We start from the raw sequence: 14,782 nt of genomic DNA on the forward strand, positions 1-14,782 counted from the left end.
GTAATTCTATTTTTAGTTTTTTAAGGAACCTCCATACTGTTCTCCATAGTGGCTGTATCAATTTACATCAGAAACTAACACAACACTATAAAGCAAGTATACTCCAATAAAGATGTTAAAGAATAAATTACATAAAAAAATAAAATAAAATGGATAACCAACAAGGACCTACTGTATAGCACAGGGAACTCTGCTCAATATTATGTAACAACCTAAATGGGAAAAGAATTTGAAAAAGAATAGATACATGTATATGCATAACTGAATCACTTTGCTGTACATCTGAAACTATCACAACATTGTTAATCAACTATACTCAATATAAAATAAAAAGTTAAAAAAAGAAAAGAATTACAATATTTGTAAAGTTAGTGAGATATTATGATACGATATTAAGCCTGAAGATTCCAGGCATTTACAAGTCTACATCAGGAAAATACTAAACATAGCCAAAGATATTGATTGGCAATACAGAGCTTACAGCTAACACTAAATTTTGCTTCCACAAAAGCATGGAGCCCAGTGATATTTTAATTAACAGAACAAAACCTCCAAAGCCATGAAAACCGTTAGCATTAGCAGCTTGGCAGATTCAGAGCGTGGCAATGGGCCACTAAGACACATCCAATGGGACAAGCACAAATTGGTGACTGTGAGCTCAGGACCTAGCATGAAAAGCCATCTTCTTCGGAACTTCTGGCAACATTCTTTATGAGGAAATAAATAATTTGAGATTTCATGTCAGAATCTCCAACAACAAGGCCCTGGAGTGTAGCCTGAAGGGAGCATGGGAGGAGTGGTTGCTACATCATATCTCTCTTGGGGAGGGAACATGCAGGAAGAGTCCCAGGGAGCTCTTCACCCTTCTGTTGTGCAGTGAGGGGCAATGGGTCACAGCAAGGAAGGCAATTTCCTACAGAAAAGCTGGAAAACATGAAATAATGGACTGTGACCATAGGCTCCTGGCAAAGGATTGCTGGCTTGGGACAGTTAGAAATTGGATTTTTTTCTAAAGCAAAGGCTTCTGACAACAAAATATTCAACAAGTGGACAGGAGAATGTGCTTCTCCATTCTTAGGCATAAGTGGTGATGGCACAGATGAGTTGAACATGGAAGGAGGAGTAGAAAATATAGGAATTTAAGAGAATTCAGAGACACTGGCTTCATATGTATAGGTGGATGGGTGGCAGGACCTACTTATTACTTGTGATTGGGGGTCACAGTGGTGATGGGTCTTAATCATACAGCATTAGGAGAAAGAGAAAGAAAAAACCTTTTTTTGTTTTTTGTTTTGCTTTTGCTTTTGCCAAATTTGTTGACAGTATTGTTTGTAATTGCAGAAATTTGGAATGAAATGTCCAAAATTATGAAAGTTTGAAAATAAATTATGTATGTCTATCCAACAGAATTCTATATATTCATTAAAAACTGTATTTCAAAATACAACAATAAATTGGGAAAATGCTCACAATCTAATGCTAAGTGAGAAAAATTTCAAAATTTGGTATAAAAGTTATTCTAATTTTTTTAATGTGTAAAGAAAAAAACTGAAAAGGAAAATTTTCAATCGTTATCAGCTCTTTCTTTCTGGTAATATTACAGGTATTTTTAATATTTCTACGTATACTTTTCTGTGTTTAAAAATCTGTAACCATCAATATGTATTACTTAAAATTTGATGTAAATAGAGTGATAAATAATGATGCCACAAGCATAATTATGGTTTACACTTATACTAAGGAGCAGACTCTAGTAATAACCAGCCATCCGAAACTATAATGGAATATTCATTTAGTCAGTAAATGAGCCTTTATGTGTTGTTCACTGAAAAAGGCATAAGGGATTCAGAAATAAAAGTACCAGTCCCACTGGAGGAACTCAGGACTAGTAAGGAGGCTGAGAGGAAAGCAGACAAGTGCCCACAGTGCTCTGTGATAAGTTCTCCTCCAGAGATGGGCCCAAGGTGCTGTAGGAACACAGGAGAGGAGGAACAGTCCAGCCACTGGGATTCGTGGAGGGCTTCCAGGAGGAGGTGACATCTGAGTTGAATCTTGAAGGATGAGTGAAGCAAAAAATCAGAGGAAAAGCGTTCAAGTAGAAGGAATGTATAAAGACAGAACTGAGTGAGAGCAGTAGCTTTCTAATGTGAAGCTCATTATGCTGAAATTCAGGGGAGGAAAGAAGAAAACATGGACTAAACCAGTTACTGTGGGGGTGGAGAGACAGAGAAAGATTGAAGCAATATAAGAACTTTTGGAGTTCAGAATGTCTTCTAGATTCTCTCTTGGACACGAGATGTGTGGGTGATCGCATCACTTGGCTAACATAGGAAATAGAGTTGGAAGAGTAGATTTAGAGGGAAATTTTTAGAAATATCCATTAGTAAAGTAAACAATATATAACATCAGAGAGAAATCACTCATTTATTCTGCAAGTTTTTGCTGAGCACCACTGTCCGGGGCTGACCTAGGTCCTGAGGACACAATGGTGAATCAGACAGACAAGGCCTCGATCTAACATTGCTCAAGGTTTGCCTTGGAGACAAACCACAAACAAACAAACAAGAAAATGTCCAGAAGTGATAAGTGCCATAAAGAAAATTAAGCTGCATGCCATGAGAGGGAGTAATGGGTTATTTAGATTGGGTGTCAGAGGCTCAGAAACGATTTGGGATAGGAGAACAATGTGACAGTGATAATGATTGGACAGTGATATGGTAGCATTGATTGAATCTTTTCTTTGTGATTATTCCACTTAATACACAATACAATCCCATAGGTAGGGAGTGCTGAGGGTCCAAAGCTTGCCCAGAGTCAAACTCAACTCTGCCTGTAGCCATAATCTCAAAAACATGTGTACTTTCTGTCTGTATCAGGTTGGGCCTTGAGAGGTGAGGGCTGTAACCACGGGAAGGAATATAATCATCCAGGGACGCTGAAGCATGAGGAAGAAGTGGGGGTGGGGGCCAAGGACTGAAACCCAGGGAATGCCGGCATCAAGCTGGTGGAAGGGGAGCTCTGAAGACAAGCACCTCAGCCACGCAGGGCACAGAGACCCAGGGGACAGTGTAGCCTGACGGCCACAAGACGAGGCAGTGTCAAGAGTAAGGGATGGTCACCAGTGTCCTCTCGTCCACACACCCGAGAAGGAGCAAGAACAACAGGAAACATCCATTAGATGTAGCAACCAGGCAGTTACTGGTGACCTTGCCAAGACTGGTTTCAGTGAGTTGCTGAGGGAGCCCAGACTGCAGTGTTGATAAGGGAATACTTCTTTTCTAAGAGATACAGGGTAGAGGCAGTGTGTTTTGTTATGGTGGTTGTTGTTTTGGTTTGGGTTTGGTTTAAAGAGGTGTAAGACTAGAAGGTTGAGCCCATGGAGAAGGAGGGGTTGAGGCTGTAGGAGATCGAGGAAATAACTGATATAGCCTAGCCCTCGTAGGGACAAGAAAGGATGGTAAGCAGAGTGCACAGGTCAAGGGCTAGATCTTGGGTAGGAAGAGAGGTACCTCTTTCCTGTGTTGGGAGGGAAGGGAGTAAGTAAGAAGGTTATAGGGGTAAGGAGTTGCCTGACTTCTTTTCTGTGAAGTCAGTGGTATTGTCATCTGCTCAAGGTGAAGACCCCAAGGGGGGGTGTCATCCTTAAGGTTCAGCTTTGAAATAGGGCTCCTGGAAAATGTGAGTGGATGCTGAGGGCCTGTATAAAAGTCTCCAAGTAGCCCCGCTGAGTTTAGAACCCTTGCATTTGTGGCTGCTGCATCTGCACAGCTGTAAGATCTCCTTCAGCAGGGCCAGCAGCCAGCCAGGCAGGGAGCTGTGCTGTGCTGTATGGCACCTGTTCTGGGGAGATCACTCCAGTCTTTCATCTGGCTTCTCAAGGACAGTCCTCAATCCATGGACCCTTCAACAGCCAGAGCTAAACAAATTTGCAAAGCCAGAATTTATCTTCACGTTAGTCATTTAAAGAAAACCCCTAATCCATGACATCTGAATATAAAATATGTATTAAAATAGAAAGCAGTAAGGGACCCAGGATCCTTAGAGCTAAATGATCAGTGGAATAGCTGGAATGTTCCTTGTACCGTTCTCTTCCCGTGCGTATAATGTTACAACTACTGCCTCCGTTTGATTCAATTAGAGATCCTCTTTTTAAAGTTAAATACACAGCTTCCCTGGGAATGTAACTGTGAAATGTTTTGTCGTTATACTGTACGGCAGTCACTTTAAGGTAACACAAATCTTGCTTCTGGCAGAGCATTTCCTTACCACTACATGCATACAAAACAGGATGTAATCAAAAGGGTATTTGGCATGGGTCCAGAAAGCAATCTGGATTAGTCTGTAACTGGCTGCCATAGTTTCAAGTCCATTTCTGATCCATGACTTATTGCTTCATAACTGACAATTTCAAAGGTTTACCAGGATGGCACACAAAAAAAAGCTCAACCATTAGTTTCTAGCTTCTTCTGAAGTGTTTCACTAGTGAACATTTTTGAATATTTAAAATAAGAGAATAAGACAATAAAGATGTTTTTTACCATCATTTCTCCCCCCCATTTTCTACCAACAATATAAACTAGTGGAGGGAATATTTACTAAAAGTATAGAATTGCAGAGGGAATACTTCAGGTAGCTGTTAATTTCCACTCCTTAAGTCAATAGCAATTTATATAATAGAGAGAGGATTGGATAATTTTCTTTAATTTTCAAACTTCACACGGAGCACCTGAAATTTTTTTTTTAAAAAAGACAAAGAAAACAGCTAACTAAACCCTGGTTCTTATTTAGCAGCCTGATACAAAGGCAATTAAAAATAAGTGATATTCAAGCAATTTTACTGTTTAAATAATCTAGAAATTCTCTTTTTTTTTTTTTTTTTTTGCGGTACACTGCTGTGGCCTCTCCCGTTGCGGAGCACGGGCTCCGGATGCGCAGGCTCAGTAGTTGTGGCGCACAGGCCCAGCCGCTCCGCGGCATGTGGGATCTTCCCCGACCGGGGCATGAATCCGTGTCCCCTGCATCGGCAGGCGGACTCTCAACCACTGCGCCACCAGGGAAGCCCCAGAAATTCTCTTTTGAAATAGTTCAGTTTCTTTAGCCAAACTTGAGATGTATGACATTAAGCACATCCCATATCCCTGCGTTACATCAAATGTTGTCGTCATTACTTTCTCTAAAGGTCCTCCAAGCTCTTTCGAAGCAAAACCTTGAGAAAAGCAGGACACCCTGAGACCTGAGCTAGTATTGTCTTTATCTTTTGAGTGAGGCTTTGGAGCCCAGGGAAATGACTTGGACACCATCTCCTCAGTATTTCTTAAAGAACCAGTATATACACATCATTGTAAAGCAATTATACTCCAATAAAGATGTTAAAAAACAACAACAAACACGGTATATTTCCCCCCTCTTCCCTGCAGAAATTAGGGTAAATTTCTAATTATAAGCCTATTATTATGTTATTGGCTAAAATACCTTAAAATTCTTTTCACATTTCACTTCCCCATAATACCTGCTTTTCTAACTGCATACAGATTTTAATGCTTTACCAGAACATGTAAATCTATTTTATGTAGGCTCCACAAGGTTTGACCTTAAATTTACAAGTTATTTTCCTCATAGTCAATGGCTATGCAATGAATAAATCATTTTAATTTGATTGTAGATTGCAGCCAGATAATCATCTCATTGATGAAACCAGGAAAGATTGATATAATACAAGTGCACCAGTATCTAACTCCAAAAGAATGTCAGCAAAACTGAGGAGTGATTTGAATTCAGGAAAACTACGATGAGTTATTTCGACACTAGCTATGGCACAGTTTAAAATTTTTGTAATGGTTGTGATGGTGGCGCTTTCTGAGTGAAAAAATGTAAAGTATCAAGAAATGGGAGGAATATGGTACAGCCCCTGGCCTCTGAGTGAAAATGAAAAGAGGGGTAGAAACTCCGTAGTCGGAGCCCGTCGGGACCGAGCTGTCAGATTTAGGCTAGGGAGGGAGGGAGAGAAAGCTCCCTGGGGGAAGGAGTGGGGCGCTAGACCGTCCGGGAGGGAGAGGGGAGGGAAGGACGGGAGAGGAGGGGAGCGGAGGAGCGCTGAGCCGAGGGGAGGGAGGGGAGGAAAGGGGGAAAGGGGTAGAGGAGTCGACGGAGCGCCGAAGTTACCCTTGCGCGGCGCGCGCAGTGGCAACGCGTCCCGGCCCCCGCACTGGACGGCAGACGACCTCTGTCGCGCCCTTGGCTGGTCCCGGGACCCCAGCGGGAATCCCGCGTCTGGCGTCTCGAGTCGCCGGGGGTCTGGGTTGCGGGCCACGCTGGACTGGCGGTGGCAAGCCCGCTGGTCGTTATGAGGACGGATCTAAAATGACCGGCAAGCTGAAACCTTTCCAAACGCAGCTCAGGCGGTCAATCAGTGAGCAGTTGCGGGACTCTACCGCCAGAGCCTGGGATCGGCTGTGGAAAAACGTCCGGGAGAGACGGCTGGCAGGTCGGTGCCCCCGAGACTCGGGACCGCGGGAGCGGGAGGAGGCGCGGGCCGCGTTGCCCCGCCCGGCCCACCGCCCCGCCGCCGCTGTGGGCTCCCGGCACAGGTTTTCAGAGCCCGGGGATGGGCGGAGGAGGCTGCTCTCACCCCCTTGCTGGGCCGGGCCGGGGCCCCAGCGCTCCCCGCTTTCCGCGCGCGGGGACCTGGTGCGTGTGGGCTCCGCCCGGCGCGCGCGGACAGCTCGGCGGGGCGGGGCGCGCGGGACCGGGAGCAGGCGCGGGGGTTACCTGGGGAGTCTTCGTTCGAGTGGCCGCTTTGCCTGGGCTGGCCCCGGCTCCACCACCATCCACCCACCCCAGCCCAGTGAGTGAATGAGTGCCCAGCCCAAGTGGGCTCCAGGAGATCGGTCCCTCTCCCAACTTCGTCTTTTCCACGAGGGACACGTCCACTGCCTGTGTGGGCGGGGGAGTCAAGACAAGGCTAGGGAGCGTATCCAAAGCTCTGGGAGACAGATGTTTATGGGGTAGAGGGGAGGATTTGGGCAAAGACCGTTGGACAGTGGTTGGTGCTGGTAGATAGCTGCCCACAACCCCTGTCCAGCTGTGGATCCGCTCTCCTCATTTTGGGGCTGCAAAAGAGTGGCCTCCCTTTTGGAATCCATTGCTCATGATTCAGAGGAAGAAAAGAGGTGATTATTCTGAGCCAAGAGGTTCTTAAGAATATTTGCTTAGGTTAGAAGGCCAGTCCCCTCCTTAGCACCTCCCCCAGCCTCCTGGCTGTGGTCTTTCTTCTGTGCATGCTCCTTGGACCTACCTCCTAGTAGGGCCACGGATGCAGGAAGTGGTCTGAGCCTTCGCAGAGCTCATGCTGGGAGCATTAGGTCTGGTTAGTCACCACATCATACCTGCCACAATAAGGGAAGGTGGCCTTCCTCCACAGCACAGTTCCCAGGCAGTGTAGGATTTAGGAATGCTTTCCCCAAGTGTTAGCTGCTGGAAGATGTTTCTGGAAATGGGGGACGTGTGGATGGAAGGGCCCCTGAGCTGACGGTGAGTCTAGTCTCTGGATCTTCTTGCCTCCTGTCTCTCCAGCAGTATCTCCTGAGTTGGCCAGTGACCACAGGGTTGGAAGAGAGGTCTAGAGAAGAAGAAGGTATGAAGCCTGGACAGAGGGCAGGGATGCCAAGTGTGAGATGGAAGATTGAACCTTCTCTGGGCTCCTCCACCTTTTTCTTACTGAAGAATTGTAGAAGTCCTTTGCAAGATGTTCTGTCCTTACACCCATGCAGCCACATCTCTTCATTAGTATGATAGCATTCTGGAGTAGATGCCCAGAGTCTGTGTCTCCTTGAGCTAGGTCTTTATCAACCTAACTGGTCAAATTAGAAGTAGGGATTATAGATGATTCCAACACTCAATATTGTCAGCATAAACTGTTTATCCCGTATTTTCTCTCCAATACAGTGACCCCATTTAGTAAGCACCCAAGAAATAAACAGGCTTTGCAGTCTGGACCCAGAAATAAGTTGTGGTAACCCAGTAGTTTTGACTGTTGATTTTTAAAGACCTGTATGTGCATTGCAGACCTAATTAATAACAACTAATAACTTTCCTTGTTACCGTGCTAAATTGTATAATCTACATGATGGATGGTGTTAGTGAAGTTTTTGTGGTCTAGTAAACTTGTGTTGCTTCATAACTTCAGATTGCTTACTGCAAATGTCTCTTTCATAGCTTCTGTTATTAAGTTTGTTGAGTTTGTTAAATCAATGGATCCTCAGGAAACAAGAAGTCTTTCCAAGAGGGCTGCCAAAGCTGTGCTGGGTTTTTATAGAAGCTGAGGCCAAAGATGACTGCAGCCCTGTCTTTTTCAAAAGGACATCTGGGAAGGACGAGAGTGTAATGTAAAGACTTAAAACTGTTAAGATTTTCCAGGGAAGTCATTTATTCACATGAATTTTAGACTTTGCAGTTTAGTTAGAGCAGTGGAGAGAAAAAGTTTTGATTCTGAGAAATAAGTGATAGGTAGAGATTTTTAAGATCATGCATATGTAGAAATTCAGGCTAAAAGTGGCTTCAGAATGGTAAGTATAAGAGTTCTCCCAGAGTAGTGTAATTATTTTTTAAAATAGTGGTATGAGGTTTTAAAATGTTTAATCAGAATATTAATATCTGCTTTTACCCATAATCTGCTTACCACTCTGCTAACAGTGGATGCCAGCAGGTTATTCAACTGGGACCAAACAATCCTCTGTGAAGCAGACTTCAACCTCTGCTTCTCTAAGCAAGCTGGGATGCTTGCCACAAAACCAAGCCAACTCCATGAAGGAGCTTTTAGATGCAAATTGATTTTCTTGGGTTTTCTTGCAAAGGTAGCTAAAATATGGAACTTTGGCCATGAGACACTGAAATACTTAAGTTATTAATGTTGGCATCAATTCTAGGTAAAAGTGTTCTTCATTTGTAAAAGTTTTCTTTATATGGTTTAGTTCACAATATCATCAAAACCAACTGTATGAATGTACCCCAGAGAGACTTTGCCTGCCCCCCAAGAGATGATGTGAGGCTATTGGCTTTTTTTTTTTTTCAGCTTTTTTCTATCAGGTAAAAGTTTTGTGCTGGGACTTCTTTAATTTCCCTAAAATTTTCTTCTCATTACACTTAGTCAGTACAACAGTATTCAAAGTGCTTTATAACAAACTTGTGTTTGTTGTCTAGAGCATTCTGAAGGTATTTGATGCTTCCTTTTGCTTTTTAACATCCTGAGGCAGGAAATCCTTATTCTAACTCACTGTGACTTCTTTTCATGAAAACCCATCTTGTCAATGGGACAAAAAGACAAGAAGAAGTAGAGCTGTTTTAAACGTAGTGAAGCTTGTGGGTTTCTGTGCTGTGGGACTGTATTTGGGAAGGAGGGGATTATACATAACTGGAAAGCTATTTCTTCACACTCATCACAAAGACACAAATAATGAAACCGATAGAAGGATGAGGTGTGAATGATGTTCAGATATGTTCATTTCATTACAAAATTATAAAAGGGAGTTATTGGTTAAAGAAAGAATGATACTGGGAGCTCTTCTTGGGCTTTCCAATTCTGTAGTAGCTGCCAGACATTCATCGGATTGTGGCGTTTTTGCCAACATATACTTACTTCTTAATTACCTAAGACTCTAATCCTCATAAGAGTCAGCAAAAGTTTTTCCCACCTGTCATCTCAATATTGATCATTGAAATAATGGTGGTAATTATTGTTTATTCCCAAGATGACAAAGTTAGTTAGTGTTCAAAGAAGTATTCTAATTCAGGTTGTCAGAGTCGAAGGTCATCTGTGCCCATTTTGTGTTATACCACGCTGCCTTCTCCATGGCTCTTATGAAGACACATGGACCGCAAATCCTTTCTCTAAGTCTCTCTGTCATTTGCAATTAGTTTTTAAAAGAACAACAAAATTAATCGGAAAAATTGCTCTTTCCTCCTGCAGTGACAAGAATAACCCTATGCACCAAAAATAGCTCATCTCCCAGTTATCCTATTGGGCTGGGTAGTGTATGGGCTTATAGAGAGTTCAAACAAACAAACAGCCATACATCTACCTTGTTGGGGCTCTCATGTGGTGTGCCCTGCCCATTACCATCGCTGCAAGAAGCCAAGGGCTGCAAGAAAGAGATGTTGTCATAAAGCGTAAACGCAGGTTTCTTCAAGGTGGGTGAATGACAGGTCCTTTTGGCCTCTTCAGTTCCCTAATCAGCTACCACTGGTGACAATTCTTAACTTTTATAGCATCATTAAATTCTCTAGGCAGAAGCATACCCTTTAGCTTTTGGTCTTTGTAAGCAGCTTGAACTACTTCTCAAAAGTTTAGGTCTGGGGCTTCCCTGGTGGTTCAGTGGTTAAGAATCCACCCCCCAATGCAGGGGACACGGGTTCAAGCGCTGGTCCACGAAGAACCCACATGCTGTGGAGCAACTAAGCCTGTGTGCCACAACTACTAAGCCTGTGCTCTACAGCCCGTGAGCCACAACTACTGAGCCCACGTGCCACAACTACTGAAGCCCATGCACCTAGAGCGCGTACTCCGCAACAAGAGAAGCCACTGCAATGAGAAGCCCGCGCACCGCAACGAAGAGTAGCCCCCGCTTGCCACAACTAGAGGAAGCCCGTGTGCAGCAACAAAAACCCAATGCAGCCAAAAATAAATAAATTTATTTTTTTAAAAAAGTTAAGGTCTGAAAAAATCCAAATGAGTTTTCTAAAGCTTTCTGCTCCTTCACTTTAAAACCGTACTCTGTTTTAATGGAAATGTAATCCATATGTATGATTCCTTTTTACTCACATAACAATATTTAGGTAGCTTTTGAACTAATTGATGGCCAAGTCTTTTGATCTCTTTCATAGTCTTATTTTAAATCATTTCTCTTAGACGCAGGAAGTTATATTGCTGCCAAAAATAAACTAACCTAAATCACTGAAAAGTTTGAGTTTTGTTAGAAATGCTAATTTCACCAAATTTCAGTGAGTTCTTGTTATGTTAAAACAGGTTTATTCATCCTCAAAGTCAACAGTAGCATCCTGTGATGTGATGTAAACATGAGATTGGGACTTAAATGCAGAGCGGGATCAAGAGTAGAACATGGGCCATAAAAAAGGTCCTTATTAAAATCTAAATGTGTTCCATGATAGCAAAAAGCACAGGATGATACTAGCTGATCCTTTTCATTTGTTTTATATCAATGTCCTTCCTTTTTATTATCACTTTACTGTAAAGAACAGGCCATCCTACTCTGTCAGATTTTTCTTTTTAAACATCTCTTGAAAAGGGAATACATTGAGATGTGATTTATATTAACAATAACAAAAAAGAAAATCTGTCAGGTAAATATACAATGAAAATCAGAGAAAGAGAACACATCATATGTACCACGGTTCCTCTCAGCCTTAGCTACCCACAGCGTCACCTGGAGCCCTTTTGGAAATATGAATGTCCTTACTGCCCCTCAGAGACTCTGATTTGGTTCACATGGGGCCTGGGGATCAGTGTTTTTTTTAATACTGGTTCCAGTGTACAGTCCGGGTTCAGAATCACTGACTTATGTTAACTACCATATGATAACCTGCAGCAGTCTGTGTCTAGTACGAGATCATAGTCTAAGTCCCTAAGAAAAGTTTTGCCTAAGTGAGGTTGGAATGAGCTTGATATTTTACAGGGACAGAAAAGAAAAGGGAAACAAACAAACAACAAAAAAAAAACCCGGTGTGCCTGGAACATAATGAAAAAAGGTGGTACAAGTAGATGGTAAGAGATCATGTCAGAGGTATGGGTAGAGTCAGGTTATAAGATTACGTTGGGCCTTGTTGCCAGGGCAAGAAGTTTGGATTTGGTTCTACATGTGATAAGTAGCAAAGGATTTTAAACAGAGGAAGGACAGGACCTGAATAAGTTACTACTGGAGTGGTCCAGGTAAGAGAGAAACAGTGACACAGACTAGACTGATGATGATGAAAATGGAGAGAATGGGACAGATTTGGAATATGTCTTGGAAGTAGAGACAACAATGCTGACATTTTTTGTTGGAGGTGAGGGAGAGGGATCAAGGGCTCCTAGGTTTGTAGAGCCATGGGCTGAGTTGGGGACAGGTGGAATATTTGCATCTTGCAGTACAAAAGGACCTTTTTTTGCATAAGCCAGATGAAGAGCGAGTTCTCCTTTGGCCAAATTAAGCCAAAGATGCCTATTAGACATCCAAAGTAAAAGTCAAAGAGCTGGTTGTACGAGTAAAGTTTTGGGAGAAAAGTCAAAGCCAAAGATAGAAATCTGAGAGTTATTGGCATATGACTACTATAGAGTGAAGCCTTAGGACTGGATGGGGTTACTTAGAATAGAATATAAGAGGAGGGGCCAAGGACCAAGTCCTAGGGCATCCTTTATTTAGAACACAATATTGGGACATGAACTTTATATACATATACATGTGCTAAATTTCTGGGGAATAAGAAAAATAGCAGCACTGTTCCTAAACTCAGCATTCTTATAGCTGAGTAATAGTATTTTTATATCAAATAATCTTTTGTGACAGATCTCCTTGGTCCCAGAACTTTTGATGAATAAAAAATAATCATAACAATATATCACACTAATAAAATATACATTTTAAATTTAAAAATGATATTGCAAAGTAAAAATAACATTTAAAGGAAAGACTTCTTAGGGTTGCCCCATAAAAATTAAAATATAGTTAATTAGATAAAAAGAATCTTAGCAGGAATACGTCTATGGTTACTGTGACTTGTTAACCACACATGTAATGGGGTAAGAACTTTATCTTGGAAAGGTGACTTCTCCAGTGTTGTGATATCTGGGAATAGGCTAATCAAAGTTTAGCTTGTAAGAAAGTTTCTGTACTATATTGAATTTTCCAATATTGCATCCATTTGTTGACCTTTACCAATTATGGTCTGTCCATAATAAAGTTGATTGAAGGGAAATTTCTCAGAGAAAAATAGGTAACCACATCTTAAGTTTTTGTGTTTGTAAGGAAGATAACTTAAACATGGCCTAACCCATCTGCAATATGCTGCCCAAACCTTGGAAGTAACACATTTTCTCCTAAAGTTGGAGCAAAGAGAGGACCATGTTCATTATTTGTGGGTGGGTGCTCTGAATAGGAGACAGGAGCCCTGCCAGTTGGCTGAAATCTCTTAAGACCACTTAATACAGCTTTGGATCAGTCACCAACCTGATCATTTAGACGTGGAGCATGTCTATGAAATTAATATATATTCTTTTTGTGTGTGTGTGCTTTTTCAATCTTACGTTGAACAAAACAACTTATAAAGAAAAATGTGCTTAGAGACCTTGTAGTTTTCTGAGGGTTTATCTACCAGTATATTTCTATTCTACCCTTTTGCAAGTTTAGGGATATTGCCAAATGAAAACAAACGTGGTTTGAGAACTGTTGCAATGTTCCTGGGCTTTTTTTCAGAATCCTCGAGTGTTTAGTCCTAAGGCAGTCGAGTTGAAGGGCAAACATTTTTGTCATGTTTGTAGTTAGTCAATAAGTATTTATTGAGCCATGAAATAGCATCCTTGTCAAAGCATGTTGGGACTGCAGTGCAGGATGTTAATTCAGGACTGTGGCTTTATCCTGGCAAAGCACACAAATTTTATTATGCTGCTCAAAACCCTTAACTCATCTGTTTAACCAGAAATAGAGCAGGCTTCCAGAAAGTGCTAAAGGACAGTATAGAATGCACCGTGACTACACAATACTGTATTTGCAAATCTGCTGTGTCAAGCTATCTTATGTTCTCGGGCAGAATATTTCCTTAGTAACATTTTTATCTAAAATAAAAATTTCAGAACCTTATGGTTCTGTTATTTTGTGTAGTAGGGCATATTTTAATCTGTATTTCATCATGACATACTGTGTTGAATACTTCTTTCTCCTTCCTATGCATGAAATTAAGTGAACCCTAGAGATAATTGTTGTTCAACCTCATGAAAATTGATACATTTACTATCAATTACTTTAATTGGAAAGTCTTATATGCTTCTTATCCTCTCTCCATCTGGAAAAAGTAGAAAGATGTCCAGGTTTCTTGAAGGATCTTTGAACGTGTTTTCCATTGAAATTTAATGTTTACCATTAGAATAATGTCCTAAAAGTACAAATATATGAATATCTGGAAGGTGTGACAGAATAAGTTAAACTAATCTACTGCTGCATGAGAATGTCTGGGTTGTCACAATGACATTGCAAAGATGGCTTCCTTTCTTTGGCTGACAATGAGTTGCATTCACTGCAGAACTCTTGTAAAACAATGATGGATCACAACTTTCCTAGCCAAGAGGAATTGTCCCCATGGTCTTGGAAATAAATTACATCTTTATTTTAGTCCCAAGAAAAGACTTCATAAACAATAGACATAAAAGAGGAGCAATTGTTAGAATGAAAGTAAGAGAGGGCTTCCCTGGTGGCGCAGTGGTTGAAAGTCCACCTGCCGATGCAGGGAACACAGGTTCGTGCCCCGGTCTGGGAAAATCCCACATGCCGCGGAGCGGCTGGGCCTGTGAGCCATGGCCGCTGAGCCTGTGCGTCCGGAGCCTGTGCTCCGCAACGGGAGAGGCCACAACAGTGAGAGGCCCGCGTACCGCAAAAAAAAAGAAAGTAAGAGAAAAAAAAAAAAGCTTTTACATATTTCAACCATTGTCTCATAGGCTGTTTTATTCTTTTTGGAAAGAAAGAAGAGAGGCTTTAGGGTAAGCGTTTGATTTCTAGTTCTTAAATCTAAATCAAAGCAA

At 41.9% G+C, this 14,782-nt stretch overlaps 1 protein-coding gene across 1 annotated transcript in view; it reads left to right on the forward strand.

Annotated features, from left to right (window-relative positions):
• Window positions 1–6,190: 6,190 nt before the first annotated feature.
• Window positions 6,191–14,782, forward strand: part of STARD13 (StAR related lipid transfer domain containing 13) — a 222,246-nt gene continuing 213,654 nt past the window's right edge. Inside the window, exon 1 of the mRNA XM_024755330.1 lies at window positions 6,191–6,484. Coding sequence (XP_024611098.1) covers window positions 6,361–6,484 — 124 coding nt within the window. The 5' untranslated portion in view covers window positions 6,191–6,360. The remainder of the gene's footprint in view (window positions 6,485–14,782) is intronic.

This window comes from Neophocaena asiaeorientalis, unplaced genomic scaffold (genome assembly GCF_003031525.2).
Source record: "Neophocaena asiaeorientalis asiaeorientalis breed wild unplaced genomic scaffold, Neophocaena_asiaeorientalis_V1.1 scaffold59, whole genome shotgun sequence".
NCBI classification, from domain to species: domain Eukaryota; kingdom Metazoa; phylum Chordata; class Mammalia; order Artiodactyla; family Phocoenidae; genus Neophocaena; species Neophocaena asiaeorientalis.